The 27,212-nt window shown below is 37.0% G+C and overlaps 1 protein-coding gene across 8 annotated transcripts in view; it reads left to right on the top strand.

Moving 5' to 3' along the window:
- CDH11 (cadherin 11) overlaps positions 1-27,212 on the top strand; it is a 191,436-nt gene that overhangs the window by 150,054 nt on the left and 14,170 nt on the right. For 3 of the 8 annotated variants that reach the window (XM_069793422.1, XM_069793416.1, XM_069793417.1), the window contains 5 exons: positions 765-895; positions 21,182-21,577; positions 22,853-23,147; positions 23,932-24,051; positions 24,536-24,703. In XM_069793422.1, the coding sequence (XP_069649523.1) occupies positions 21,350-21,577; positions 22,853-23,147; positions 23,932-24,051; positions 24,536-24,703 (811 nt within the window). In that variant the 5' untranslated portion in view covers positions 765-895; positions 21,182-21,349. Of the gene's footprint in view, positions 1-508; positions 597-764; positions 896-21,181; positions 21,578-22,852; positions 23,148-23,931; positions 24,052-24,535; positions 24,704-27,212 lie in introns of all 8 variants that reach the window. The other 5 variants (XM_069793418.1, XM_069793420.1, XM_069793419.1 and 2 more) reach the window with 3 other exon arrangements.

Genomic DNA, 27,212 nt, shown 5'->3' with positions numbered 1-27,212 from the left:
TTTACTTGTGTGGGCATACATTGTCAGAAACACACAGAATGATGAGGGACTGCTCTGTGAAACTGTGAGCATTCTTAACTTACTGATTTAATTCAAGAAAAGACTTACCTCACCTTATAAGAAATGATTCAGCTGGTTTCTCTTTGTTTCCACACCCTGTCTCAACTCACTATCCTATTTATGAAAGAATTTTAACCACTGAAACAACTTTAGGGGAACTTCTTACAGGCAGAGGCAGCTCTTGCTCATTTGCTTACTTCAAATGTTTTATCCTAGATACCTTTTCCCTACTGTAGTGGCAGTTCTACTTACTAAAATAATCTACTCCTTTCTCCATCATAATGGTAAAAATACTAATTTTCTAATATGCCTTTAGAGCACTTGGAAATGTTCAAAGCACATCTTGGTGGCTAATGGTATCTGCAGCTGTTACTTTTTTCCCTACAGTGTGTTTTGTATTGGATAATGTTCCCAGAACAGATTTTTCCATAGAACTCTGTTTTTTCAGGAGATAATGAAAAAGATGTGAAGGAATTTTGATATGGCCTCCAGCATTTTAGTTATGGGAACATTCTTCCAATAGTAAGTCTGTTAAGGTAAAAACTATTTATTAATTTTCTCCTTGGAATTATAAGTATTATTTAATTGCTAGTCTTTAAACTCTCTTTAGGCTACTGTGATAGTTTATAGGCTAGACTTTAGTTTTCTTTTATTATGGTACTAAGTTGCATTGGATTTCAAATGAACTTTTTCATTCTTTGCAGCCAGAGCTGAAGTACTGGATAAGTGGCAACAGAAGGCTTACATCTGCATTGTTATCATAGTCTCATTAAGTGGCATTTCAAATGTGCGGAACATGCTACATAAATTGGCAACAAGTTTCCAGTGGGTGAAGGTAAGTAGTACCTCCAAATGTATGATCTTCTGAGTGATGTCAGATATGCATAGCTAGTCTCTCCTTTCTATAGTGTCCACAGTATTTGTACAATATAGGGGACTTTCTTCAATGACTAGTCCCCCACTTGATGTGTGCTGTCAGCCAGTTTTTCTCATGCATCATCGAGTTTATCCATTGGTCTTGATTGTTACTTTGGGAGAGCTGATGCTGTAAGACACTGACCATCCTTCTGAGTCTGTAAAGCATGGTTTGATAAGGTGTGTTTTTTGGATCACATTTGTTTAATTTCTTGTTTAAAATACCAGAGAACCTCTTGAAAACTCACAACAATGTAGCACTGAAGAACAGAAATGCAAGAAATTTTCTAATATTTAGGCTTCCAACTTGATTTTATCTGTCAAAAAGTTTCATACTTTTCTTATTCTAAGCCTACATGATTGAATGATTAATTTCATATTTGGTTTATTTCTCTGATATTTTGTGCAATACCACTGAGCTTAATATAACCGCTCAGACCTGGGTTAGAAAAAGAGTTTAGTGGTGACCCTTAGGCTTCAGAGAAGGTGGCTCTGGAAAGTGTGGAAATAGAGCAGTTTGGGAAACCCTAGACCTAAAAATATTTATATCTGCTGCTCTGATGCCTTTAATTTTTCATATCCTCTGTGACTTTCAGTTGTGCTATTACTGAAACCAGTGATTCCACAGAGGTGAGAATTGTCTACTTACAGGAGTATTCATTGCTTTTTTAAAATCAACACAGAAACAAATTAAATGTAATAGATAATAAATGTGTAAATACTATCATTTTTACAGAATCAAAGGCATGATCCCATCTGAATTGTCTAGGATAGAAGGTACAAAGCCAGGATATTAAAGCTCTTTGTCTAGCTGACTCATTCACAGATTTTACATTCAATGCACTCATGTCCTGCTTGACAGATGCTTCATTTCTGTGGAAATGTCCTTGAATGATGATAATCTTACTTGTGGCAGCCAAATGGGCCGTATACTTAAACATCCTTGTGAACAGCTATATAAGATATGTGTTTATGGTATCCACTGACTTGTTAAGGTAGACTGCAGCAATTAGTATCAGGCTGAAACAGAGTGTATTTGATAGTGATACCAACAGCATTCAATTTAATTTAGGTGGGAAATGTGCAAGCTCCTTTGCTTCTTAGGAAGAGCTGTAGCTCAGCACGTGAGATTGTTATCCCGTCATTCACTGAACACAAGGACCAAATTTTGCAAACAATGCTCAATTCTTGTTCAGATACAGCTTTTCAATACAATGAAGTTAAAGAGAGTTTGGTTTGACTGAAGACTTCCTGACTAGGTTTCACATTCATATATGGGTATCAAGAAGACATAGCAAAAATATCTTAAATTAGTTATGCATTAATTTTCTCTGAGTCTCCCCTCCATCCACAGTTACGTGAATTTTCTCACCACTGTTTCAGTTTGCCTCTTCTGGCATTTTCTTGTATCTCAGTTCAAGGTTTAGTTCAGGCCTCTTTCTACTCTTCCTGTTCTTGACTTTAGAGCTACACTTTCAAATAGATTTAATTTTTACAAATTAAAGGACTATGAGGAATGACCTTAAAGGAAAACTTGAAGGCCCATCACTCTCACTAGTAGATGAGATAAGTGAATTTAACAAACTGCATCCCTACTCAAGTTTCTTTCATGTCTTATCTGAGAAACTGTTGTGTCTATTTTCGTAGACTTTTTTACATTTCAGAGTTCAAGCAAATAATTTCTGAAAGCAAGCTTCCTGCAGAGTGACTGTGGGATGTTCCCTCTGTTTGGAGTGTGAAGTGCCTCCCTGCAAAAGAGGAGGAATAAGAACCGCTTTTGTTGATTATCATGTAAACCTGGGCATCAATATCCTTCTTAAATTCTCTTCTCTTCTTTTGAAGGATCTTTCTTAAACTGTTTCCAGCTGTGCATGTTCAGGAATGCAAATTTCCTGTTACAGTATCTAGGTAATCAAAGAGTTGAGAAGGTAAAATGTTCATGTTTAGCTACTGTTAATGGAACAAAGAACAACAGGGCAGACAGAAAGACACTACTGAGCTCATTCGAGCTATAACATAAGCTTGGCTACTCAGTCACACTGGAAGATGGCCAGTAGCTTCATTAAGTGGGAGTGTCCTGACTAGAGGTTTCCTTTCTATACTGCTTGGATTTTCTATACTGAAGTTCTAGAGGGACTGAGAGTAGGCAAAACTGATACATTTCATCACAATAATATTACTCTGAAAAGCATTATATACAAATAAAGGCTCCATGGGACCCCTCAAAAAGAATACTGCCATATTTAAAAATCCCTCTCATATAGGATGAGAAACTTAGGTTCGCTTACTGAATATATAAATCAGTGTTGTATAATGTATACTTTGCCTCTTTCATATATAGCATCCTTTTCATTATTTGTTTTTAATTCTCATGTAGTAAGCCCGGACTATAATGGGAAAAATGGTATTCCTGACGTACAAAGTGGATCTTGGAAGGAAATTACTGTATAGTTTTGTTTCTGCATGAATGCCATGTGGAAAGAAGATTAATTTTCAGTTACTTAGAATCACCCTGTCTTACTACAGTGCTAGCACGTTTAATGAAGCCTACACATTTAAACAGAAAGTGTTACATCTCCAATTGCCTGCTTTATCCTGTATTACATGTCTCACTTCGCTTCTATACAAGTAGCCTTTTATATAGGTATTAAGACCCAAAGTTTTGAATTCTCAGCTTCAACCCGCAGAACTACAGCTCAGAGCAAACACCTAGTATATCTGCAGGATTAGCTTATTACATATATTTTTGGATGGATATTAGTAGTCTAAATGAAATAGGCTCACATATGAGGGCAAAAGCTTTGATTTTAGTAGGATGACTCTCCAGTGTACATCGAATCCTCAGGTTCTTGAAGTAAGGCCTGAGAGTGAAATGTTAGGAGTCATCTGCTTGTGTCAGTCTTATTTCACATAGTCTGTGTAACGAGATAGAGTCTGAATTTGTTACTTCTGCTTTTTTGTTGCTTGAGCTAAAACACCTTTGGAAATATTGTTAGAATAATTATAAGACATATATCCTGGTCAGATACCAAAGACTAATGATTATTTTGTTATAAATTACAAAGACTTCTAAAAGACATCAAGTGGGGAAATATGTTCACATTGCCCTATCTCTTGTAGTCTCGATACCTCATAATATGGACAATTTAGACTTTCCTATCTGCTTTTTAATAGAAAATTATTTCTATGAAGTATTGTTGCCTTGAAAAAATCTGACTGTGTTGAAATGTGGAGTTTGTTGTTGGAAACAACTAACTTGTACCTGAACTGAAATTCAGGTCTCAGTGACAAAAAGTTTGTTTCAGCTCAAAAGCTGAAACAACTGAGTCATCAAGCACTCACCTCTGCATTTTCCCAGCCTTCGGGGAAATCCCAGCCCTATTTGGGCTGCAATGTTCTCTGCCCTGTGGGCTGGAGCAGCCTGGCTGGGCTAAGTCACAGGAAACTCCTGAGGTTCCCCCAAGGCGCGAGATTTGCCTAAGCAAAGGAGAGACTGGCCATAAGAGGAGAAAAAGGCATTAAGAGATTGATACGTTGACTGGAAAACTCACCAAAAGTCCAATCTATTTGTGAGTCAAACAACTTCAAATAGTTTGCATTTAGTTGTGAAATGTGTTCTGATAAAATTAATTTCTGACAAAATTTCCATAGTTATTTTAAAGGTGAGAAGTGTGAACCAAAAGGTAAATCAAAGTCTTTCAGAAACAATTTTGATAAGAATTTATTGAGAAAACTGTTGTCATCTTTAACTATAAATGCTCCCTTTAGTTGCTCTCTTTGGTCTTCAATAATAATGATAATAATAGCATATATTAAAACATACACCATCATGCCTCCAAGAACAAGGGGGCAGAAAAAATAAACATAAGAGGGCTAGAAAAAATAAACATAAGAGAAAACTAAATTGTGTGTCTTGCACGTATATACTATATATAAAAAAGATTACTGTGTTCTCAGCCATTCAAGGTTTCATATGCAAGAAAAACTGTCTTGAGTTCTACTCAGAAGCTAGTTTGCTGTCTCAAACATGGACATATTCTGTAGGCTATAAAATAAAACAAAATTTAGTGTATTTAATTCTTTTGAGATACTTAACCAAACTTCTTAAAAATGGCTTCAGTATCAGGAATGCTTGCTAATATAACCATGCAAACATATACAATTTATGTGGCTTTACTAATCTGTATAAACACTAATAAAGTCACAGACGTTGTAATTGGTAAAATCTAATGTAATGCAAAGGATTTTCCCACTTCATTCCTGACAACCTGCATTTGCAACCATTCAGTTACTTTATTTTAAAATGGCTTTTCAATTACATTCTAGTGCTGTAGGGGAAAGCCTTTTGACAAAGGCATGACATAAACCATTTATATTGCAGCTCCATCATAGTTCCCATAGCTAAACTAGACTGGACAGTTCATTAAAAAGAAAAATTAATAGTACAAGGTTGCAGGGAAACAATAACAGATTATGACTGGCCTGTGGCAGCCCAGTGAATTCATGTAGTGGAATAAAAATGATTCCCTTGTCTCGTAAATGAAGGTTTGTTCCAAGGTTTTAGGCAAAGTCTATACTTCTATTCTTTTACAGGAAAAAGCTATACAGTTTCTTGTCTATAAAAGCAATGCTTTGTAATTCCTGCAGAAGATTAATATGTACTCTTTTGGGACGGAAAGCACGTATTTCATAATGTTTGAATGCATACTAACAAACATAATATAAAAGAGAATAGATCAGAACACACTAAATGGCTACATAAAGCAAAAAACTAACCTTCTCAGAGCTGGGCAGAGGCATGGAGGGGCAAAGTGAGGGCAGAGTCAGGACTCATTCTCATCTTATCTAAGTTAGTAACTGCTCTAGACCAGTCTAAAATTGCCATACTTCAGTGTGCCCAAAAAGAAGTATTTGTGATTCAATGACATTTCTTTTAGGTCCATTGCTGCTACCTGTGTAACATCACATGTGATTTATCTCTTGCTTAAGGTTGTTCTTAAAGGTGTAACCAAGTCCTAATGGCCTCTTTCTAAGTGTTACCACATATTTTCCTAGTTTCCTCAGGGTTTCATGGTTCAGATTTTCTGTATAATTCTGGTATGTGTGGCAAGTACACAGACTTATACTTTAATGTTGAAATCTGAGTTTTATTATAGCAATGCTATAAATTCCTGTCTCAGAAGGTATTTCAATGAATATGGGCTCCAGGATGCATTAACCATTTCTTTTGGCCGGTAGCCACAACCTTCTAATGAATTCAATGGGATAACAGGAGAGGCCAGAAAAGGGGAAGTCTGAGCCAATACAATGTTTGGAATCAAATACAGGACTGACCCTCCAGGGTATTCTCTGGTTCTGTTTGTGAGCACAATATTCTTTTAGAAACAACAGCCTGAAATACTGAAAAGTCATGGTTCTGGGATCTGATCCCCTTGTACTTTTACAGGTTTATACCTACTTTTACAAGAGAACTTGGGTACTTGGCCTCCAATTCTCTCTTCTCTCCCCCCAGAATAGAAAAACAGATTATGTAATCTCAAAAGTCCGATCACTCGGAGAGGCCTCCTGGCTATCTTGGCTTAGTTTCATGCTATAAACTATATTTTGTGAACCAAGGCTGCACTGAAGCAAAAATAACCAACCATCCAAAAGACTGTCCCTTGACCTCCTGAGCTGTTTTCATACTTTCACTGCGGGCAACACGAATGAGTTGCTGCATGTCGGAGAGATGAATATTTCTCTTAACTTTTAAAGGGAACGTGTTTACACAAACATTTAGCACTCACTAATGAGCTGTTCATTTCAAGACTGGGTACTAATTGCAAACTTCACTGCTGTGTTCTTCCGTTTGCATGTCCAAAGGTACTGCTTCTGTCTTCTCTCCCTCTCTGCTCTGTGTAAGGCACAGGAGAGAACAGCCCCATCACAGGGAAGTCTTTCAGTGAATCACAATGACTCACTCCGAGGAAAGCTCGACAACGACTGTGTTGTGCTTTTTCACAGAAAAGCTAGTGACCCAGTGGTTACTGCTACTTTGCTGCTTGCAGGATAAACAGAATCACACAATAGTTGTGTATTCAAGAAACCTCCCATCAAATGGAATGACCTTTTTTCTCCTTGTAGGTCTGTAGTGATTTGATTTACTTACAAAGCACTTTCATTTAACAAATATAAAGATCAATTAAATGTTTAAGTGGGAAAACCTCCCAGCAAAGAATAGAGTGGTAATGGCTTTTTTAATAACTGTTGAAACCAACTCTCCTAAGCCTAGGTTGGTGCTCTGTTGGCCCAGTCGTTATCCAGGTTACTTCTGTTCCCCACATGCTATTACCTCCTTTCAGCACAGACTGCGTTTCCTTTAACATGAGCTCACACATGGCTGACAGCATTGTCTTTTGTTCCACTGAACTACTTTGCCTGTGAGCAGTTACCGGTGTGTTGCATCCAGGTTTCAGACCAGGTTGCTTGAAGCCTCCACCAGTTTATTATGCTACAGCTTGTGGAGGTCATTTCTGCCAAAGGAACAAAACTTCTATGGAAAGCCAAGAATGCACTGTTAACGTAAAGTCTTAGCAGTCTAACCAAAGAATTATTCGTTCATCTGTGTTGAGCTCTTATACAAGTTATGTACAGTTAAAAGTGATACACACAAGCTTTCTAGTATCTGCTCTTTTTTTCTGGTGTCACGCTCACCATCAGCTGCCTCTCAGGCGGGGTTGGGGTTGGAGGGCCCTTGCATCCCAGAGCAATACAATGATAGTTCCTTCTTCCTCCTCACTCTAGAATCCACCTGGAGTCATTTTTATGTTTGCTGACATGCTCCACATCTCCACACCTTGCACTTTCTTCATTGGTCTGTACATCGAATATGGTCCTTTGTTCTCTGTCTTATCTCTAAAACTGGTTTTGTGCAGCTTCCAAAGTTGCATTTGTTCAATGGCCAGTAGCTGACCCCTGGTGAGCAGTTTACAGCCCTGGGGCTTCCAGCATCATCTTGTACCTGGACTTTCAAATCTCCTTATATCACCCCATGCTTGTCTTTATGTTGCATTTTATTTGGGGGTCATAGATAGTTCATTCTATACAGAATAGTGAATTGTTATTTATTCATTACATATATATATGTAAAACAACTGTATTGCAACACACAGTCATCCAAAGCTAAGCAAAAAGCCAAAACAAATTAGGCAATAGTCACCTGGTCCTTAGATAACCTGTTACAGCCAAATAAGTTAAACAGAACCAAGCCCCAGGCAGGCCAAAACAAGTCCTGATGAAGCCTTACAAGTCCTAATGGGCCCTGAGGCCTGTGCTGTTAGCTTCACACACAGCCTTTGGCGTGTTGTAAGCAGTGGTAACACCATTTTACTGGCTTTACAAAGCTCTGAAATTTTAAGTTTAAGTTCACGTTACACATGGAAAATTATTTTTTACACTATTTAATTAAACTCCATTATTAAGTAGGCATTTAGTAAACATTCATATTGGCAATCTTATTCTTACATAATCATTTGTATCACATATTATAGTTGGGTTTAGTTATAGTTGTGTTTACAAATAGCATAGCATAATATAAGTGCCTGCGTATGACCTTCATAATGAGTTCTTCCTGCTTATAATATATATTTATCACTCTTTGGTCTTATTCTAAGCTCACTTACTGAAGGTTAAGTCAGAAGGGATCCACAAAATTCTCACAGAGTTTAAAAAAAAAACATGTTAAGTTTTTTAAGGCAATGTTTACCCTGACAGCCATTACATTTGGCCAAGAAATGTCTGTCTGTTCAGAAAGATGTTCCCAGTTCTTGGATGAATCCCCAGATCCAGTTTCTCCAGCTGGTGCTTGTCTGGTGCTTTATTCTCTCTGACCACTGGATTTCCAGGAAGCTATTTTTGATAGTAGGTGAAGTACAAATTGTACCAAATAATTCCTTTTCCTTTTGCTCACTCTTGTGAGTTTTTGAGTTGAAAACACCGTCTTTTGGTCTTCAAAGTGGTAAGAAAGTATAGGGCTAGCATTGTAGAAGAGCACTATATCACTATCCTTGGATGTGATATTGTAAAGACACCACACAGAAGTTCAAATGCTAATCCATATGGGTTAGTCTTATGCAACCTTATATTATTTAGCAAAGAAATCTAAAGCAAAACGAAAGATGGGAGCATTCAGTGTTATACACAAAGAAGAACATACCCACTGAAGTTTTGCATAGGCTTTTAAATGAAAAACTCCAGATTCTTTGTAACGTGAACAAAACCAGCAAGCATTAGTATTGTGTTTAAATTCCGTGAAGTCTGAGATAACTGGACTAGACCATAGAACAAGGTAGAGGGTTATGTCAGCCTGCTCTGATGGTTAAATCAGTGGATGCTACAGGTTGCTTAGAAGGTATATGGCAAATTTGCACAAAAAATAGGGGAATCTTTAGCAAAGTTAAAAAACTTAATCTGAGAAAAAAACATAAACAAAGCTCATGGTACACTCAGCACACTGCAACTAACAATTTTAGCCTGACTTGTAAACAGGAGGAAAAGTACAGATGAAACATAAATTTATGTATTTGGAAATTACATGGAACTGTGAAAGCCTCATTTCTCTGTATCAAAGATGATGAAATTCACAGAGATGAGAGGTATTTGATCTGATGAATTGCCAGACACAGAACCCTCTTAATCGAACTAGAGTAACCCGGTCTCCAAAGCCTCATGCTCTTGCAAACATGATGTATTTGTGCTCGCATGGAGAATACCATTTTGTACAATACACTTGCTCATTAGTCTTGGGCTTTCAGTCACCTTCATCTTGTCCACCAGCTAGTTGCTTCTAACATGGTAATTTGGGCTTCTAGTTCACTGTAGCTCTCTTGGGCTTAACACATATGGTCTCTAAAAGCTTTCTGTGGACACAACTTCCATTTTCTTTCTCTATGCGCTCCCAGGACTGTCAGCAGTCATTTTAGTTTGTTTCTTATTTCAACTGTCAAGTCGACATTTCCTTTATAAAAACTAAAAAGGTCCAAAGTTTCTAAGTATTCCATCCTTCTTCCAATAAATGTAGCAACTACCAATGTATTTAGAAAGATTATGTTTGGTGACAGACTCTCTCATCTCTCTTTACCCTAATAGTTCCTTTTCCAGAAAAAACATAATTACTCCAAGAGCAATTTATTTAATTACCATTATGGAAGACTTCAAAGGAAATTGGTTGGATTGAAATAGTGATATCACCCTAGCAACTTTTTTAAAAGAACATTTTGGTAGAAAATATGCTGAATGTAAGGGTATATTTAATGTGGAAAAAAAAAAAGCCTAATCCTATTCTTTTGGCTGAAGCTTTCCATCTTTTATATATATGTATGTGTGTATATATATATGTATGTTAATTCTTTTTAACATTGTTATTGGCCTCTATTTTTCTGCTATGAATATAAATTCTTTCCCCCGTACTTGTCTCATATTGAGGTCATTCCATCCCAAAATTACACTGTTATCAATCCAGCAGTTCTACCAAGTGTCAGGTTGTTTTCCTCTTTCTTTTTCACAAGCTCATTTTTAAGTAATACTTCATGGGTCTTCATTAGGGAGAAAACTATCTTTTATTGATTTGGAAGCTAAAGCTTTACCTGACTGTACACACATTCGTTCATACTCAAGTACTTTTACACTGTCCTGTTGGTTAAAAAAGACATTGGCAATCTAAGATGCAGAACTATAAGACTGCTGATCTAAGATGCAGATATATGCCAGAAGTCCTAATTATTGCACTCTTAAGGTCAAGACTTGCCCTTGCCATCAGAGAAATGGTAGCAAAAGGTAGAGTATTTATATCTCCAAAACATATAATGCACTTCCACAGTGTATTTATTTATAGCTGATTCATAGTTTCAGCTATGAATAACGCTAATTAAACAAATGCCCATTATTGCCAATTTCCCCTGACGAGCTTTCTGTGGAACATCAGTTTCTGAAACTAGGGCTTTTATGCAAGAACAGCTACAGGTTCAAGGTATTTAAATTTTGCCTCTTCTGCAGGATACCATGGCATCAAACATGGTTTCAACTGTAGCAAGGCACTGCCTTAAAACTATTGTTGTTAATGGTTTCTATCAGAAGAATAGAAATGAAGTGTTTTGTTGCAGTCATCTGTAATTACAGGTCAGAAATAGTGCCAATCCGTAATCTCTGGGATGTATTAGTTTTTCATATGATCAGTTAGAAATACGTAATGAACAGGTTTAACTCAAAATGAACTATGTTTGTGCAAAATATACTGAATCATTTGCCCTTTTTTGCAAATGTATCATTTGCATGAAAAACAAATTTTAATTGCAAGCTGACAAGCCTGTCTTTTTTATGTTATTTATATGCTTAGTATCTAATTGCATCACCTTAGCACCTCTTGTTGCATTTTTGGTTTTGTATCATAATATTGGGAATTATGTCTTAGTCCTTATAGCTTTGGAACACTGAAAATACAGATAGTTCCTCTGTTTTGCACTCAGAACAGGTCAGGCTGCGCAGGAAGCCAAAGGGAAGGTTGTATCTAATGTTTTCTTTGTGTTTGTTTGTGTGTTTGTTTTTTAAGTTAAATGGAAATATTTCATAATGACTACTTACAACAAGACATCTCAGAAGATACTTCTGCAAATATTGTTTGAATTATAATCTTGTGATTTAATGGATTGTAAATAGTAATTTAAATTTGCAGGTTTGGTCCTTTGAACTGTAGCCTCCCATTAGGTACTTAAACAGTGATGGTCTCCTTTATTAGAGCAATTGACGCTGTATTAGAAATGTGTTTGAATATTCTAATGTTATTATCTCATGCTATCAAGCAAAAATAGGTCTCTTCACAGACAATCTCTGCCTATGAAAAAATTAATTATTGATTCAATTTTTCATTAAAAAAATCTCAAAGTGGCTTTTATGCTCTTTATGGAAGAAATTTGCACTAAACTGGAACAGTTAAGCAAACTATCAAAAAGAACCTTACGTGTGCATGGCTGAAGGATCTGAACTCTTCCCTCTGCAGCTCCAAGAAAGCTGAGAAAGGGAGAAGGCTCTTTGATTAGAAATTTCGCTCTCACCTTTCTTTATCTAGCAAATGTGTTTGAAAAAGAGGCTCTTAGTAACTGACTAACTTGTCAAGTTTTATAAAGATAAGTATTACAGAGAATCTAATTATGTGAATCTCTTTAAATGAGAGTCACAATGGTTGCTGGACTTAACAAACTGCTGTCGGGGTGGCTTGCATGTGCTTCCGAAGTGGCAATCTTTTATCAGAAACTTTCCTACTTGAGAAAGGCCAAATTGACAGGGACCAGGGGATCCAGTAGTAGTTTTGTAGAGGAACACATTGGTTTTATAAAGACCACACAAGATGCTCTGATAGTTTGGCATTTCAGCAGCACTGCTGAAGCTGCCGCTAGAAATGAAGTTGTAAGTACAATACCACAGATTGAGTTTAGATTTCTGATTGCATGGAGGTTGTCAGCCCTTCAGCAAAAGATTATAAATCAGAACAGAAATGGATTGCTTGTCGGAATTCTCTCTGATTTGGTTTCGTAGCTGAATAGGCTTGCCTGGAGTCGTTAGTTTTTGATAGGTTTTATCACTCTTTGATCTTGACTTTCTGTCTCATTTTTGGCACAAACCAAAAAGACCGTCAGTCACAGCACAAGTGTTATTTAGCCATTCATAAGTATAAATTCTTAGAGAAAAAAAATATTCAGGATTGGCTTAGCATGTAAGTACAGCATTAGTAGTTGGACGTAAGTTGACTTTAGTTGTCATTTACTTCCTCCTCAGGGTGTCATTTATAGCCACTTACTTAACAGCAAACTATATTGAAACTAGCATGGACATAGGCTGCAGCTATATTGGCCTTTGAGTATACAGGAAATTATAAGAATTCCAGTTTGTCTGAGATGCACAAGAACACATTTACTATTTAAAATAAACTCTACCAAGAGCTTAGTCATTACTTCAAATGACTCTATCAATCACCATGTTCTTTAATAAGACTACCTTTCTTATGCTAGTTGTTTTCCTGTAGAGTTTATGCTTAAAAACAGACAGCCTCTGTCACATTTATCTTAAGTGGATCTCCCCAGGGCAGCAAGTAAATGTAAAAAACTCTGTTTACAGCCATTTTTCATTTCCCAAGCCTTTTAATATCACACTCTCAGGCTTATTTCTATGTCATTCACTTCAAAATGTACTAAGTTGTCTTCCTACTTTCTACTGCTTTGTATGAGATACACCAAGTGGCAATTTCACTCTTCTTGAATGAGTACAAATTAAATCAAAGCCTGGTGAAAATACTTTCCTTCCATGATGATTTCAGAGGTGGATACTGAAAGGTATATCAAATCATATTAGTCAGGAGGTTATTTTTCTTCCTCTTTCCTGCAAAATGACTTCTCTTTTCAAAGAGCCATCATTTTATGGTTTTGTCTATGGTTTCCTAATACTGAGTGTCAAAGCTGCTACAGGAAAATATGGCTACATTTAAAAAAACTATTCTTTGGAGCAGCGGGGGATTATTGGCTTTAAACATCTCACTAATCCAATACAGTGCTATAAAACATAATTTAAAATTGCAAAGGATTAAGATTTCCTTTCATAGGATTCTACAGAACTCAGAATAGGATTCTATAAAACTTACTTAGCATTTTTAAGGCAACTTCTATTGTTAAAGGTGAAAATCGCCAGTTCTGTAAAGATTGTATTTATGTATTTAGTACATACAAATCTTGCCATGACCTAGAATCCCTCTGTTGTAGGATACCCCTAGAATCTTGGCTGTTTGCACACCATATGTAAAGTTATATATCTACTTAGCTCTGCAGAACTGCAACCTCAGATTACAATTGCCTCAGTCTCCCATGCAAAACAGCAGAATGTGAATTGGGGGAGTGCGAGGGTCTCATTATTCAGTGGTATAACAAAGAGAATTTTTTTTCCCCAAGTATCTTTAAAATGAAAAATTTCCTTTTCTGGATTAAATACTTCTGTCTCATAAGACTAATTATGTTTTGTGAATGACACAAAAGACTTTATATCAATTTGCATTCAGTTGAGGGTTACTTGCTGTTCACTCCAGTGAGACCTGGAATATGCTTCAACAAGAAGAGAGATTCAGTGTTTCAGAAGGGCTCACAGGGAGTTAGTTGCTGGTGGTCTGTTTTAGAATTACACATAGGGAAAAATGAGATTTACCAGTTACATATACAGCATGAAAATCTTTTCCTGTATCAAAGATCAGAGCTCTTGTCATTTTGACAAAATGTTTTACTTTAGACTACTGCATATGGGCCTTTAATGCTTGATTCCCAGTAGATACATGTATACATGACTAGTTTAATGGGGTTAGTCATATTCATAAAGTCAGTTTGCTGGGTATGGAGTCCTTTAGTTTTTAATTTTCCTATTTTGTATGTGATGAGTAAGGACCATGGTCCTGGCACCTGGAGAGGGAACTCTGCTGGTGTATGAATAGAGCTCTATGTCCCAATGCTGCCCTGGGAGAAGACGTTCATCTGAGGAAGGAAAAATTCATCTCCTAATGGGATGATTTCCTAACTAGAAAGACATGCATAAAGCCCTTAACTGCTGGGGGGCAGCTGAAAGTTAAAAAAAGCTGATATTGTCTCATCCTCCAGTTCAGCTCGTTCCATTTAAAGTAGACCTTGCAAATGATGATACACCAATGTTGCACCTTCCTCAGTTCTGCATATCATATAGGCAGCTCTATCAAGGAAAATTCAGGCATGCTCTAGTTCCAGTGGAAAAATGCAATAATCCTAATTCTGGTCTTGTCCACATTTAGGGTACCTAGAATCTCTCAGAAAGTTTGGCATTTTTCAGGACTAAAAGATTTATTTTTTAAGAACTGGCTTTGCTATATGTGTCATGCAAACTAGATATGCTGAACAGCAGATCTTGATGCGTTGCATAACATTATTTCACGTAAATAAAATCAGATGCCTTATTTTCCACAAGTATGTTGTACAGTGAGTCTAAGCTAAAAACTATTGAAAGATTGGTCTGATAATGCAGAACAGTTTAAAACCAAAAAGTAGTTGAGAGTATTAAGTTAAATGTGGAAGGTACTGATTCCTTGGTATTTTATCTTGCTTCATAAACAAAAGGGACCAGGCTATTTGTTTACTTTTATGTACCGTTATCTTGAAATGAGTCAAGGAAAAGAACAAAATTTTGTTAAACAGGAAAAAATTAAATTAAAACAAAATGTTAGGTTATCGGGATGTGTGAAACGTACAGGTTAGGGCTGAACAGCTTTCTGCAGCAAGAACTATATTTTCATATTAATTTATATAAATTTCTTGAAAACACTTAGGCATCAGGTATTTGAATACAACAGTCTAGAAGAGGATAAAAATACATGCCAGACTGAACTCCTGCATTCACACTGCTATGCCTACATTCACCAGTGCACACGAGTAGCGAAACAGTTGTGCACAGAACTTTTCCACATTCCTCAATTCATGTATTTTATTAAAAATTCCCAAAGCAGTTAAATTCATGGTATGCCCTAAAGATTAGCCAGTGTGGGCTCAGTGGGACTCGACTGATGATTTGATCTGGAAATTTGATCTGGAAATCTTTTTCCTGCCTTCTTTCCATGTGAACTGCTCATATTTCATGACCCGAAGACAGTATTCAAGGAAGAAAGAGACTCTTAGTTAACCATTTGAGTTACACCATGGAGTATGAGCTTGGAGGCTGCTCACAACAGCCCTATCCCAAAAGCAGAAAAAATGCCCAGGTTCTTGTTAGCTTTGCTCTGCCTGACTACACGGAGGAGAGGCCCCTGCAAAGCTGGGTGCATTGCCTGGCCGCGGCAGGTCCCTCCCTGCCTCCACGGGCAGCGGGGGGCTCAGCCAGCTGTGCCCACTGCTCCGGCCTCATGCCCAAAACTCAGGCACTCTTAACTCCAGAACTAATATGATCCAATATTTATTCTGTCATTAAAAAACTATTCATTTCCTTGTCTGACGATAAAATTATTGTAAAATAAATCATTCCTCTCTTCAGCTAATTCTAATTACAGCTAAAACCTCATTTGGACTGGGAGTTTGCTATATTTACTTGATACTTTCGCAAAACATTTCAGAACATAATCATCCATTATTATATTGCTACACTGTGCTTTTGAGTGCTCTCTGCCAAGTGTATTCCTGAGAACAATTGCTATTTTAATGTAGCATCCAGAAGTTATGGCCTAGACAAATCAGAAAAATTGTTTAGTCTATTATAGTTTGGCATATGGTCATTTAATAGCACACAGGAAGTCAGCATGAATGTTTGGGATTATTTTTGCTGTAAAGAAAAAGAAAGAAATTCAAAATTGGCCAGACTTCACTTCCGCGACTGGTCTTGTCATTAAAATAGTCTTTGCTGGCTCTTTATTTTTGTCTATTAGTCATCTATGAGCACTCATTCAAATTTGTGTGTGAAGTTTTGTAGAGCAGACTAACTTTTTAGATTAGCCCACCAGAGGAGGGATAAGCCCATACCACCACCTCCCTACTGCGCTGTGCCGCACGTCGAGAGTCTGTGCGCGTCGCCGGCTCAGTGCGAGGTGCTCAGGGAGAGCGGAGTTGATGGGCTGTGGAGCAGTCAAGACCCTGGCTCTACTCCATGCCGTAGTCTGTGGGCATGGTTATGTCCTTTTCCAGGTTTATGATAGATGTGTTCTTAATTAGTTGAATAGCATATTTCCATTTAGGAATATTGATGGATTTTCATTCCTAACGGTAGAAAACAGACTTTTCTTATGTTAAAATTGAAACTTATTAGCTTTGCATTTCCAGGACTAAGTAGCAACTACAAGTACAAAACAGACATATTATCTATGTAGCTAGAAGTGCCCTGAAGGCATGTTCTCACAGTTATTTAGGGAGATATTCTATTTCCCTGTAAACGTTTTGTGTATACACCTCACCGTGTATGTTCTTTTTCAAAAATGCGGACTAGATATTGGTTTAACATTTCTCAGTCCTGCATACCTCAACTGATCAACTTATGTGGGCAGCATTTGGGAATCTCATTGTGTTCATGTGCCTCTCTGATGGTGATTTGATCGTGTGTGGAGGCTGGTTAACTCCAGACCTATTATTCAGTACCAAAATTGCCATCATTTGTTTGTATGCAGTTAAAATATGTTAATGGCATTCTTCCTGTTGAGAAAAAGTCCACCTTCATTCAAACCTGGCATCCACTATATTTAAGGAAGCGGGAAGCAGATTTTTTTACAGAGTTCTTAGGAAAACTTGGGATTTCAAAATTATATGTTGTGCAATTCTAAGCAACAATAAAAAAAATCAGGATGTTGCAGTTTGGTTAACTGCCCACTGACATTTGCTTTGCTGTAGTTGAGAAATAGAATCTATGTGCAGAAATCACAATAATGTTAAGGATATCTCCAAGATTGTGATTTTTTTAAAAAAAGGCTGGAAATGTTCACAGCAAATGATTCTGACAGTTCACTATCTGTCTAGTGTTGCGCAGTGCCTGAATGAAAGTGCTGCACACAGAGAATTTGCAGGCACTCACCAGAGCAGCAGTCCAGTCAGCTGCAGCAATGGCCATCCTCAGATCTGTATTCCATGCTTACAGGATTATGAGGTATTTTTCCACAAGAGAAAAGGAATTGCTTTATAAATTGTTTAGCTGTTTTTCCTACTTCTTCTGCTTGAAGAAGTAGGAAACCGTAAGCTTTCAGCAGCTAAGTTGACATTAAAATGTGTGAAAGGTTTTAAGTAGCTTGCTTTGGAAAAGAAAGAAAGAAAAAAAAAGACTTGTTAATAATACTGCTTTGTTTTTTTAATGAAGTTTATTTTACCTTTAACGTAAGAGCATCTTCTGTATCTTGCCTTTTAGGAAGGAAGTAGTTTATAAATAAAAAGCCAAACTGTAGCTGTTTTGAATTTAAATAATTTCATAGACGTCAGTGGAACCCTGTTGATTTATTCTATTAGTTTTTCTTATGCCGATAGGAGTCAGAGAGCTTACCGCTCTGGCAACCACTATGTAACTGAACAGAGAGTACGAACTTCAGGAAGGGAGAAGGCAAGAGGGGCACGAGGAGGCCAGGGAGACCTTATTGCCTGCAGCTCTAGCTTTAATTGCAGCCTATCTAGCAGTAGGTCACTTACTAAAGAGCCAAGTTGGTATTACTAGCATGGAGTCACATTATAACTCAAACCAGAAGCAATTACCATAAACAGCCTTCGTGATTTTATTTTTTTAGCCGAAGTAGCGGATGAGAGATAATAGTTTTATCTTGAAGATGTGTAGCCTTATTGCTTTCTCTCTATACATGTATATGCAGAGGATAAAACAAAAGGTAGCAAAATTTGCTTTAAATCTTGATCAGTAAATTAAGCATGGATGTGTGATTAATATTTTGTTTCCAGCTCTTCACACTTGAGTAGCTGATAATAAGCAGTGTATGTATCAGCTTGGCTCTTCCATTATTGTTAAGCATCTTCATAAAGTGTTTACTGATTTACATAACAGTATTGAGAAGTTTGGGAATAATGGTCATATTTGTTTACTTATTTTTGTTGTTGAGATCATTATGTGATGTTAATGAAGAATAATTATCAGTGAGTTTAATTTTCAAACGCATCCAAAATCTATTAATGTAAACAGTTTACTTGCATTTTTTTTCACAGCAGATTTAAAAATGCACAGCTGTCTAGGCGTACCTTCCTATTTCATTTCTATTTGGAGCATGTAGGCCCCATTTACCAGTCCAAGAGCCTGAGCACCTCTAACTGCTGCACATGAGTAACATGCTATAGATTCCTATAGCAAATGTACTTGTCCAGCGTAATTAGTTATACTGGGCATGGCACTGAAGACTATTTGGCTCAAAGGACACTCCATAGCAAACTATACCTGAAACAGCAGTATCATTGATTAACTGAATGCAATTATGAAGCAGGCAGAACTAGCTTTAATATGTAGAATTTGGTTACATCAATAAATTTCTGTAGACAAAGCAGCCAAAAGAGGTAACCTCAGAGGCTACTTGCTGTGGGGTGAAATTTACACCTGCCATAAAGATGTAAATCCACAGGTGTTTACTAAACAGGACAGAATAACTCATTTTACATCTGCGGGATGAGTAGGGAATTTGAAATTGAATTGTATTTAAAAAGGCTTGCTATGGTTTAATAAAGTTAAATGATAGTGAAGTTTGGCAAGTAAATACTGCGTACTAGGGGCTTCAGTTTTCTTTTTTTTCTCTGCAAAACTGGGGGGGGGGAAAAGTATCCTTTCTTTTTAGAATTAACTATTATCATAGAAAGCCACTATAATAACTAGTGTTGAAAGGCCTTTCATATTTAAGCCACTTCCAAAATAGGTTAAATCTCAGTTTTCAGGTCCTTTAAGCCCTACCTTATTTTTACCCCTCAACAAAATGGGGATATGAAATAAGCTTTAAAACCACAGACCTAAAGCTCCACATTTCACACACATATATTGTGTCAGAATAAAAGCATTTTTCTGACCAAAATAATAAAGATTGTTTTCTTTTTCATGTCTGCCATGCTGGTATGAGTCATCTGTGATGTGACATCCTATAACAATAGTAAAAAATTGAATGGATAAACCAAATGTTGTACTTAATACATATGCTCAGGGAAGCCAGATTGCATTTGCATTTATATGTATGACTAATTCATTATGCTGGAGCCATTGTGGTGGTGTAATTGAGGTGATTTCAGTTTTCAATAAAATAAAAATAAAAACTAATCTTTTTTTTTTTGAGGAAATAAACCCAAATATTTCATTCCTTATTTATGAATTACTTATTTACTAACCCTTGTCTGTCAACATTGGGTGTGTATTTGTATGTAACTGTGCAAACGGACGTGGATGGGAGGACATGACTGCTTAGGATTTGAGAAAGACATCCCAAGATGAGTGGGTTTAGTACTAGTCAGATGTTTACCTGTTGCTGCAGTTATAGAATGTGATGTAGGTTCAAGCTTTTCCCTATATTCACATTTTCTCTGCTACAAATGCTGTGTGTAAGATCTCCTTATTTCTCATAAAAAAATTACTCTTTTAAAGAAGATGGTACCATATATTTATATATATGCCTGTATGAATATAGCATTGAGTGTTTTATTAGTATCTTGCAGAAGAGTAAAGTGAATTACACTGGAAGCTGAAACAAACATCGTAGGGACCTTGTAAAAATTGGTTTTTCTGTAAAGATTCAAGGAGAATATACTGGAAACCCCAGGGATAAGTCACAAGTGGCCCATATGATAGATTGTTAGCTGCTGGAAGTATAGACCTTAGTTCAGGTTTCACTATGTTCTATAATTTCTTCTTCAAATATTAATTCTGACTTAGTGTTTTAAGAATTATTAGAAAGTAAAAAATCAATATAATTCTGGTAATTTAAATCACAGGGAAAGTAGGAATAAATAGCCCAATCAATTGTTATATTATCAAAAGTATCTGAATATCTTTTTATTGGTTTGTGGCATTTATCGTCACCAGCACAAAGACAGCAGAATTGGCAATCATTGCTGCTTCTCCGCTTTGATGACTTGACCCTCAGAGGGTGGTAGAAGGGCTACTTCAAGGGTCTAAATCCAAAATGTAGGTCCTCGAAGTTCTGTCAGCCACTGCTCCTGCCCAGAAAAACATAGGTAGTTATTTTCAGCACGAAAATCTGTTGGTCATGAAAAGGCCTTTTTTCCAGGCATGTGTAGAAATGTTCCGTTCTTGATAAGCAAGTATCTTGGTATCTATCTTCTAGCTAAACCTATGGCTTAACGGCTTATATCTAAGGCTTATATCTAAGCTCCAAAGAGGGCTTAGATATAAATTAGGTATTTCTAGAGTTACCTTGCATCTTGGGCTAAATCCATTTGGAAGGATCATGAGAGAATATGAGTCTCTATCTTTCCACTTCCAAATGAGTGCCCTAACCAGCAAGTCAGGAGACATAAATTATAAGGCGGCAGTTGCATGTAACAAAACACCAAATATGCTCATTACTCAGTATTTCAGAGTTATTAATATATTTTAATCTTATTCTTACCTTGAAATTTCCCAAGGTGGTCCTAGTTTGATTTTGCTTAATGAAAAAATTATTACACCTCAAAGATGTAAAAGAACTGACAATCTTCTCCTTTTTACTTTCTTTCAGGAATTAAATTGGGAAGCTGCAGAGCATTAAAGTGATGTGTTTAATGTGTGGTGGCATCCTATGTGCAGAACGTTTTATTTGAAACTTTTCAGTAGCCCCAAACTTTTTGACTTCCAAGGTGGAAGGGGTAGATTCTTGGATACTCCTGTGCCTACAAAATAACCAAAAATGAAGGAGGACAATTGTTTACATGCCGCTCTTATCTGCCTGGGCATGCTATATTACAGCCATGCCATAACTGCAGAAAAACTGAACCACACAAGGCCATCACTTCATGGTCACCATGAAAAAGGAAAAGAAGGACAAGTTCTGCATCGTTCAAAAAGAGGCTGGGTGTGGAATCAGTTCTTTGTTATAGAAGAGTATACAGGACCAGATCCTGTACTAGTAGGAAGGGTAAGAAAGAATTTCTTTTTCGTTCATTGATTAATATTATTAATTTATATTATATTTATATTTTGGGAGTTGCTTTTTTTCTTGCCATTGCTTTTCTGTTGTATTAGCTGCTTCTTCAGCAGCTGCTTACTAACCTAAATTAATCGGTTTATTGTAGCTCAGTTAAGGTGCTAAGCAAAGTACTACCTAAGTGAATACAAATTTTTCCATTGACCTCAGCAGCCTTTGCATGAAGGTATACAAGCTGTTATTTAACACAACAGCAAGAACCACAGCAACCACCTGAGCAACAATATGTCTCAAGAATATCTGGTATCATTCCCGGGTCTTTAAAAATAGTAATTAAAAATGTATTGTCTAACCTAGCAGCTCAGTAAAAGTGTGCTGCTCAATAGGTATTTCTTCCTCCTTTCATTTTCAAGTTATCAGTAAAATTAAATATATGACGGTTATGTCTAGAGGGAGATACATATCTACGTGCACATGTGTACGTACACACATCCTGGACTAATTTTTTATTCTATTACTGTCTAACACTAACAGAATATAAATACATAAATAAAACACTATATTTGCCAGTTTATAAATGGTCAGCAGAACTGCGTTGACTTAACCCCAGCACAAAACGAGCAGAGAACGGGATCAATGACAGCAAATACCTTTCGGGGTATTCCGGTTTAAAAGATGGTTAGTATTGTGCAATTTGTAGATGTCAATATAAAATCAATGAATCTGTAACTTGGCTCAATGTTTCCCTCATCCATCAAACCAAGGTGTGCATTGGTTGTGAAAGTAAGAATGTTTAGTAAGCAGTTGTTACTTCTTTTATATTAAAGAGGTTGTAATTAAAAACTAGTTGGCAGTCACTGATTGGCTCATTCATTACTTCCCATTTGTCACTTAACATGCAACCTAGTAGAATATGGTTAGTAAAAAGTGTGGAAAATCTTTGTGAAAATGATTCTTCCTTCCAACTTCATTTGAATGAAGAACCTGTTATAACTGTCTTCTCATGTATTCTCTTCCTTAAATCTTTAAGCTTGGGTCTCAGTAGCACCCTACGTGTGGTAGCATGCAAGTCTGTGCAGGCAGCTTCTCTGAATGCAGAGCAGATGTGTTCACAGCATGTGCCCTAGTATGGATTATTGCCTGATGTAAGACAAGATTTTTGAAAACTGTGAAATGATAGTAATTTCATGCATTTTTTTTGTTTCATAAACATGTACGTGAACTGTATACCATCTTGTTAAGGTATGTCTGTTTCTTGTTTTGTAGCTTCATTCAGATATTGATTCTGGAGATGGAAACATTAAATACATTCTCTCAGGTGAAGGAGCAGGAATCATTTTTGTTATAGATGACAAATCAGGGAACATCCATGCAACAAAGACACTGGACCGGGAGGAGAGAGCTCAGTACACTCTCACGGCACAAGCTGTAGACAGGAACACTAACAGACCTTTGGAACCACCTTCTGAATTCATTGTTAAAGTTCAAGATATAAATGACAACCCGCCCGAGTTTCTTCATGAAAACTACCATGCCAATGTGCCAGAGAGATCAAATGTAGGTAAGTACTCATAAATGCACTTCAGTTCCTGGCCTTATGGAAGATGTTGCATTGTCAGTAGGTCTTGGCTTTATTTAATTCTTATCGTCTAGAATTTGGGGAAGTAAAATTTACTTCCTGCTCAGCCAGTGACTCAGTCAATTTATCTAATTTGCAGACCAACTCAAACCCCGCACAGTTACTGACTGTCACGGTTGAAGTGTCTCTAGATGGTTCCTAGAACAGGCCTATTTCCTCCTAGGAAGGAACGTGAGGGTCCCCTGGAATTTATGGAGTGTGAATCCTCTGGGGTAAACATCAAGATCATTCCTTTGGCAGAGCTGGGTAATAAAACTAAGGAGTTACTGCCACGCTATCTATTTCGTTTTCATCTCCTGTTTGAGCTTGTGTCTATCTCAGAGATTTCTTACAGGAATGGTTTCTCTGAAACTTACTAAGGAAAATGTAAAAAGAAAACTCTATTGTTTAGCTGTCTAACAACAAAAGCAATATAACGCTTAAACTACTGAGGAAAAAAACATAATGGTACAGAGTGACTGCTGACTTTTATATCTTCACTGCTTAGAACATTAATCCACATCACAGCTGGTGATAAATCTTTTTGGATCGTATGAGTCTATTTTGTCGTATATAAATTGCCATGTAATTTTTTTTCATTTACCAGACTTGGAAATAAAAAAGTTAAGAAATAGTTATGCTGTATGACTGAAAGCATCTCTGCAAGGTTCTTACAGACGCGTTTGCTTCTGACTGTATTCCTTCTGTGTTTGCTTCCCATTTTTAGGTACATCAGTTATTCAGGTAACAGCTTCAGATGCTGATGATCCTACCTATGGGAACAGTGCCAAATTGGTTTACAGTATTCTTGAAGGTCAGCCGTACTTCTCGGTGGAAGCTCAAACAGGTATCATTGAGCAGTTTATTTCAGTAGGACCTCATAAACTGGAATACATTAAAATGAAGAAATAATTATATTGACTGAAGCAGTACAGTTGCGTATATCTACTGATGTGTTTGAGCAAAGCTTCCTTCATTCTCTCTTGATTCTAGCTAAGCTCTTTTGCAGGTTCATCCCCTGGCATTTGGTAGAGCTTCTGGGTACGCTACACTAGAAAGATGATACTATTTCTTTTGTGGTATGATATGGTATGATAGAAATGGCAGTTTCTCTGCTGAACTGTAATTCTCCAGGGTTGTTCTATGTTCAGCTGTGTTGAATATTTGGGCTACTTTCCTTGCATAGCATGATGCACAGTGTAGGGAAAACAATCTGCACCATCACTGCAAATATTGCTGTATTTTAATGCCAGCTAAAAATGTAGTATCCAATCTTTTGTGATGTGAACCTGTGAAAATTTGTATGTGCCATATTTTCTTTTTATTTATAGGAATTATCCGAACTGCCCTTCCGAATATGGACAGAGAAGCTAAAGAAGAGTATCACGTTGTAATACAGGCAAAAGATATGGGAGGACACATGGGAGGCCTCTCAGGGACAACCAAAGTGACAATTACACTTACAGATGTCAATGACAACCCACCAAAGTTCCCACAGAGTAAGTAACAACAAAATCCTTACTCACATTTACTACTAGTACCAGTATTTGTATAGTATCAGACTTATTCAAAACTTCAAAAAGCAGTAATTGATGGATTATCACAGCACACATGAATAGATAAATATCACTTGCACATTTTTGCTAGTAACATTGTCGTTGTTTAACCCCAGCCAGCAAGTAAACACCATGCACCCAGTGGGATGGGGGAGAGAATTGGGGGAAAAAAAAAAAGTAAAACTCACGGGTTGAGATAAGAACAGTTTAATAGAATACAAAGGAAGAAAATGATAATGATAATAACAACAATAATAAAATGCAATAATAGTAATAATAATAACAGCAATAATAATAATAACAATAATAATAATAATAAAGGATTGAAATATACAAAACAAGTGATGCACAATGCAATTGCTCACCACTCACTGACCGATGCCCAGTTAGTTCCTGAGCAGCAATCTGCCCCCCCCAGGCCAAGTCCCCCCAGTTTATATACTGGGCATGATGTCACATGGTATAGAATATCCCTTTGGCCACTTTGGGTCAGCTGCCCTGGCTGTGTCCCCTCCTAACTTCTTGTGCCCCTCCAGCCTTCTTGCTGGCTGGGCATGAGAAGCTGGAAAATCCTTGACATAGTATAAACACTACTTAGCAACAGCTGAAAACACCAGTGTGTTATCAACATTCTTCTCATACTAAATCCAAAACATAGCACTATACCAGCTACTAGAAGGAAAATTAACTCTATCCCAGCCAAAACCAGGACAAACATATAGAGCTTTAGTATCTGAATTATTTGCTTTGTGTTGCAGTGAGACCTTTTGAGGTCAAGATTAGATTACAAAGATTCCTAACCTTACACTTCATTTTTTAAACTACTGGACCATGTTATATTAGAAATATACCTATGATATGATCAGGGAGACATAGCCTGTCTTCTCTGTTAACGGAGAAAGAAGCCCCATTTCTTGAGGACTGTCTTGTGTGTTAAACCAAGTCTGTCAAAAATACCAGAAAATATACCTGCCCTGCAGCAGTGCTGGGATAAGCTGGTTTACCTCCTTTCCCATTTTCATAGTTATAGTGTGGATGTAAAAGACACTTTAAAAAAGCAAGTGGTGTTTACTACTCTGCTCAGACCACAAGAACTTTAAGAAATCATTGCAGCATGGAGATAGGAGGAGGTTAAAACAAAAATCCCTGCATGCATTGTGTAGGAACAGATTGTTCTGTGTTGGGAGAGTTGCAGTATGCAGTAGGCACATAACGTGTATGCAGCAGAAAGCTCTCCAGGTAGATTTACAGTGTTTGAAAGAAGTCTCCAAGTGGCCTCATGTCATGCCTTTCAGTACTCCATGTTCATAGCTATTTGCAAGCATAGTTAAGATAGTCATTTTCAATAAACAAACCCACTTTGTTTTTTGATGAAGATGGACAATGGAAAGGAGATCTACTTTATGTTCTTACAGCTGTATATCTCAGACTTGAAGTGTCTTGCTATTCTTGGCCCTTGATGAAAGTGTTGCACAATCTGTTAACAGCTCCTGATTATGCCCTTGCAGGTCTTTGACAGACCTTCAAGTGAATGAGCATCATTTTTTATTTCACATAGCCTTTCATTTTAAGGGTTGGTGCCTGATCCTTTACTTCTGTAAACACTCTCTGTGAATGGCGAATGTCCATAAGGATAAAAGTTAAGACTGGATACTCCTCAAGATTATATTTACCATGGCAATACAGACTAAATTTAGTACAATTACATTTTTAAATTGACAGTTGAAGGGTATTGCTGGTGGTCAAATAAAGTCATTTTTTTATACCTGTGCTATTTATTTTTCAGATATAAAATTAATCAGGGCTGACACTAACAGATTCAGTCTTCACAGTTGGGTGGAAGTACATTAATGGACCCACACATCTGTTCTGCATCTCATCTCTGCATGGGTTTGGTTTTTTTTTTGGAGTGCAGTATACACACCATCCCAGCCCACCCTGTTTCTCCTCTGAGTGACCGTTATGACACTGATATGTCCTAGACATGACCGTCTCTCTAACAGCTCTTCCAATGTTGCAGCTTCCTGCACCCTCATGCAAGAGCTTAAATTACATAGCCAGTCCCTAAATGTAAAAATCTATGTCAGCCTTTTCTACCATTCTAATAGGAAAGTATTAAACCCTAATGATGTCAGGCTTTACATACCTCACAAACATACCTTTTCACTCCAAATCATAACCTGGGACCCCAGTATATGGCATTTTGTTAAGTAACTCCATCAAATGATGGATTTTTCTCTACAAATTCAAGACACTTTACTGAGCATTTTGGGAGAATATTTAAAATTATCAGAAACACCAAGTAGCACTTACTCAATCATTCACCCTCAACTTAAAACCTTAATCAGAATGCTTTGTAACTCAAACCCAGGATTTGACCTGTTTATATAAATATCCAAGTGATTGATTTTTTATTCTTCTTTTCCTTTTTTTTTTTTTTTTTGTTCATTGC

The sequence above is a fragment of the Haliaeetus albicilla genome, chromosome 10 (assembly GCF_947461875.1).
Source record: "Haliaeetus albicilla chromosome 10, bHalAlb1.1, whole genome shotgun sequence".
Classification (NCBI taxonomy): domain Eukaryota; kingdom Metazoa; phylum Chordata; class Aves; order Accipitriformes; family Accipitridae; genus Haliaeetus; species Haliaeetus albicilla.
The sequence above is the reverse complement of the archived record's forward strand: the minus strand, read 5'-3'. Positions and strand labels throughout refer to the sequence as shown.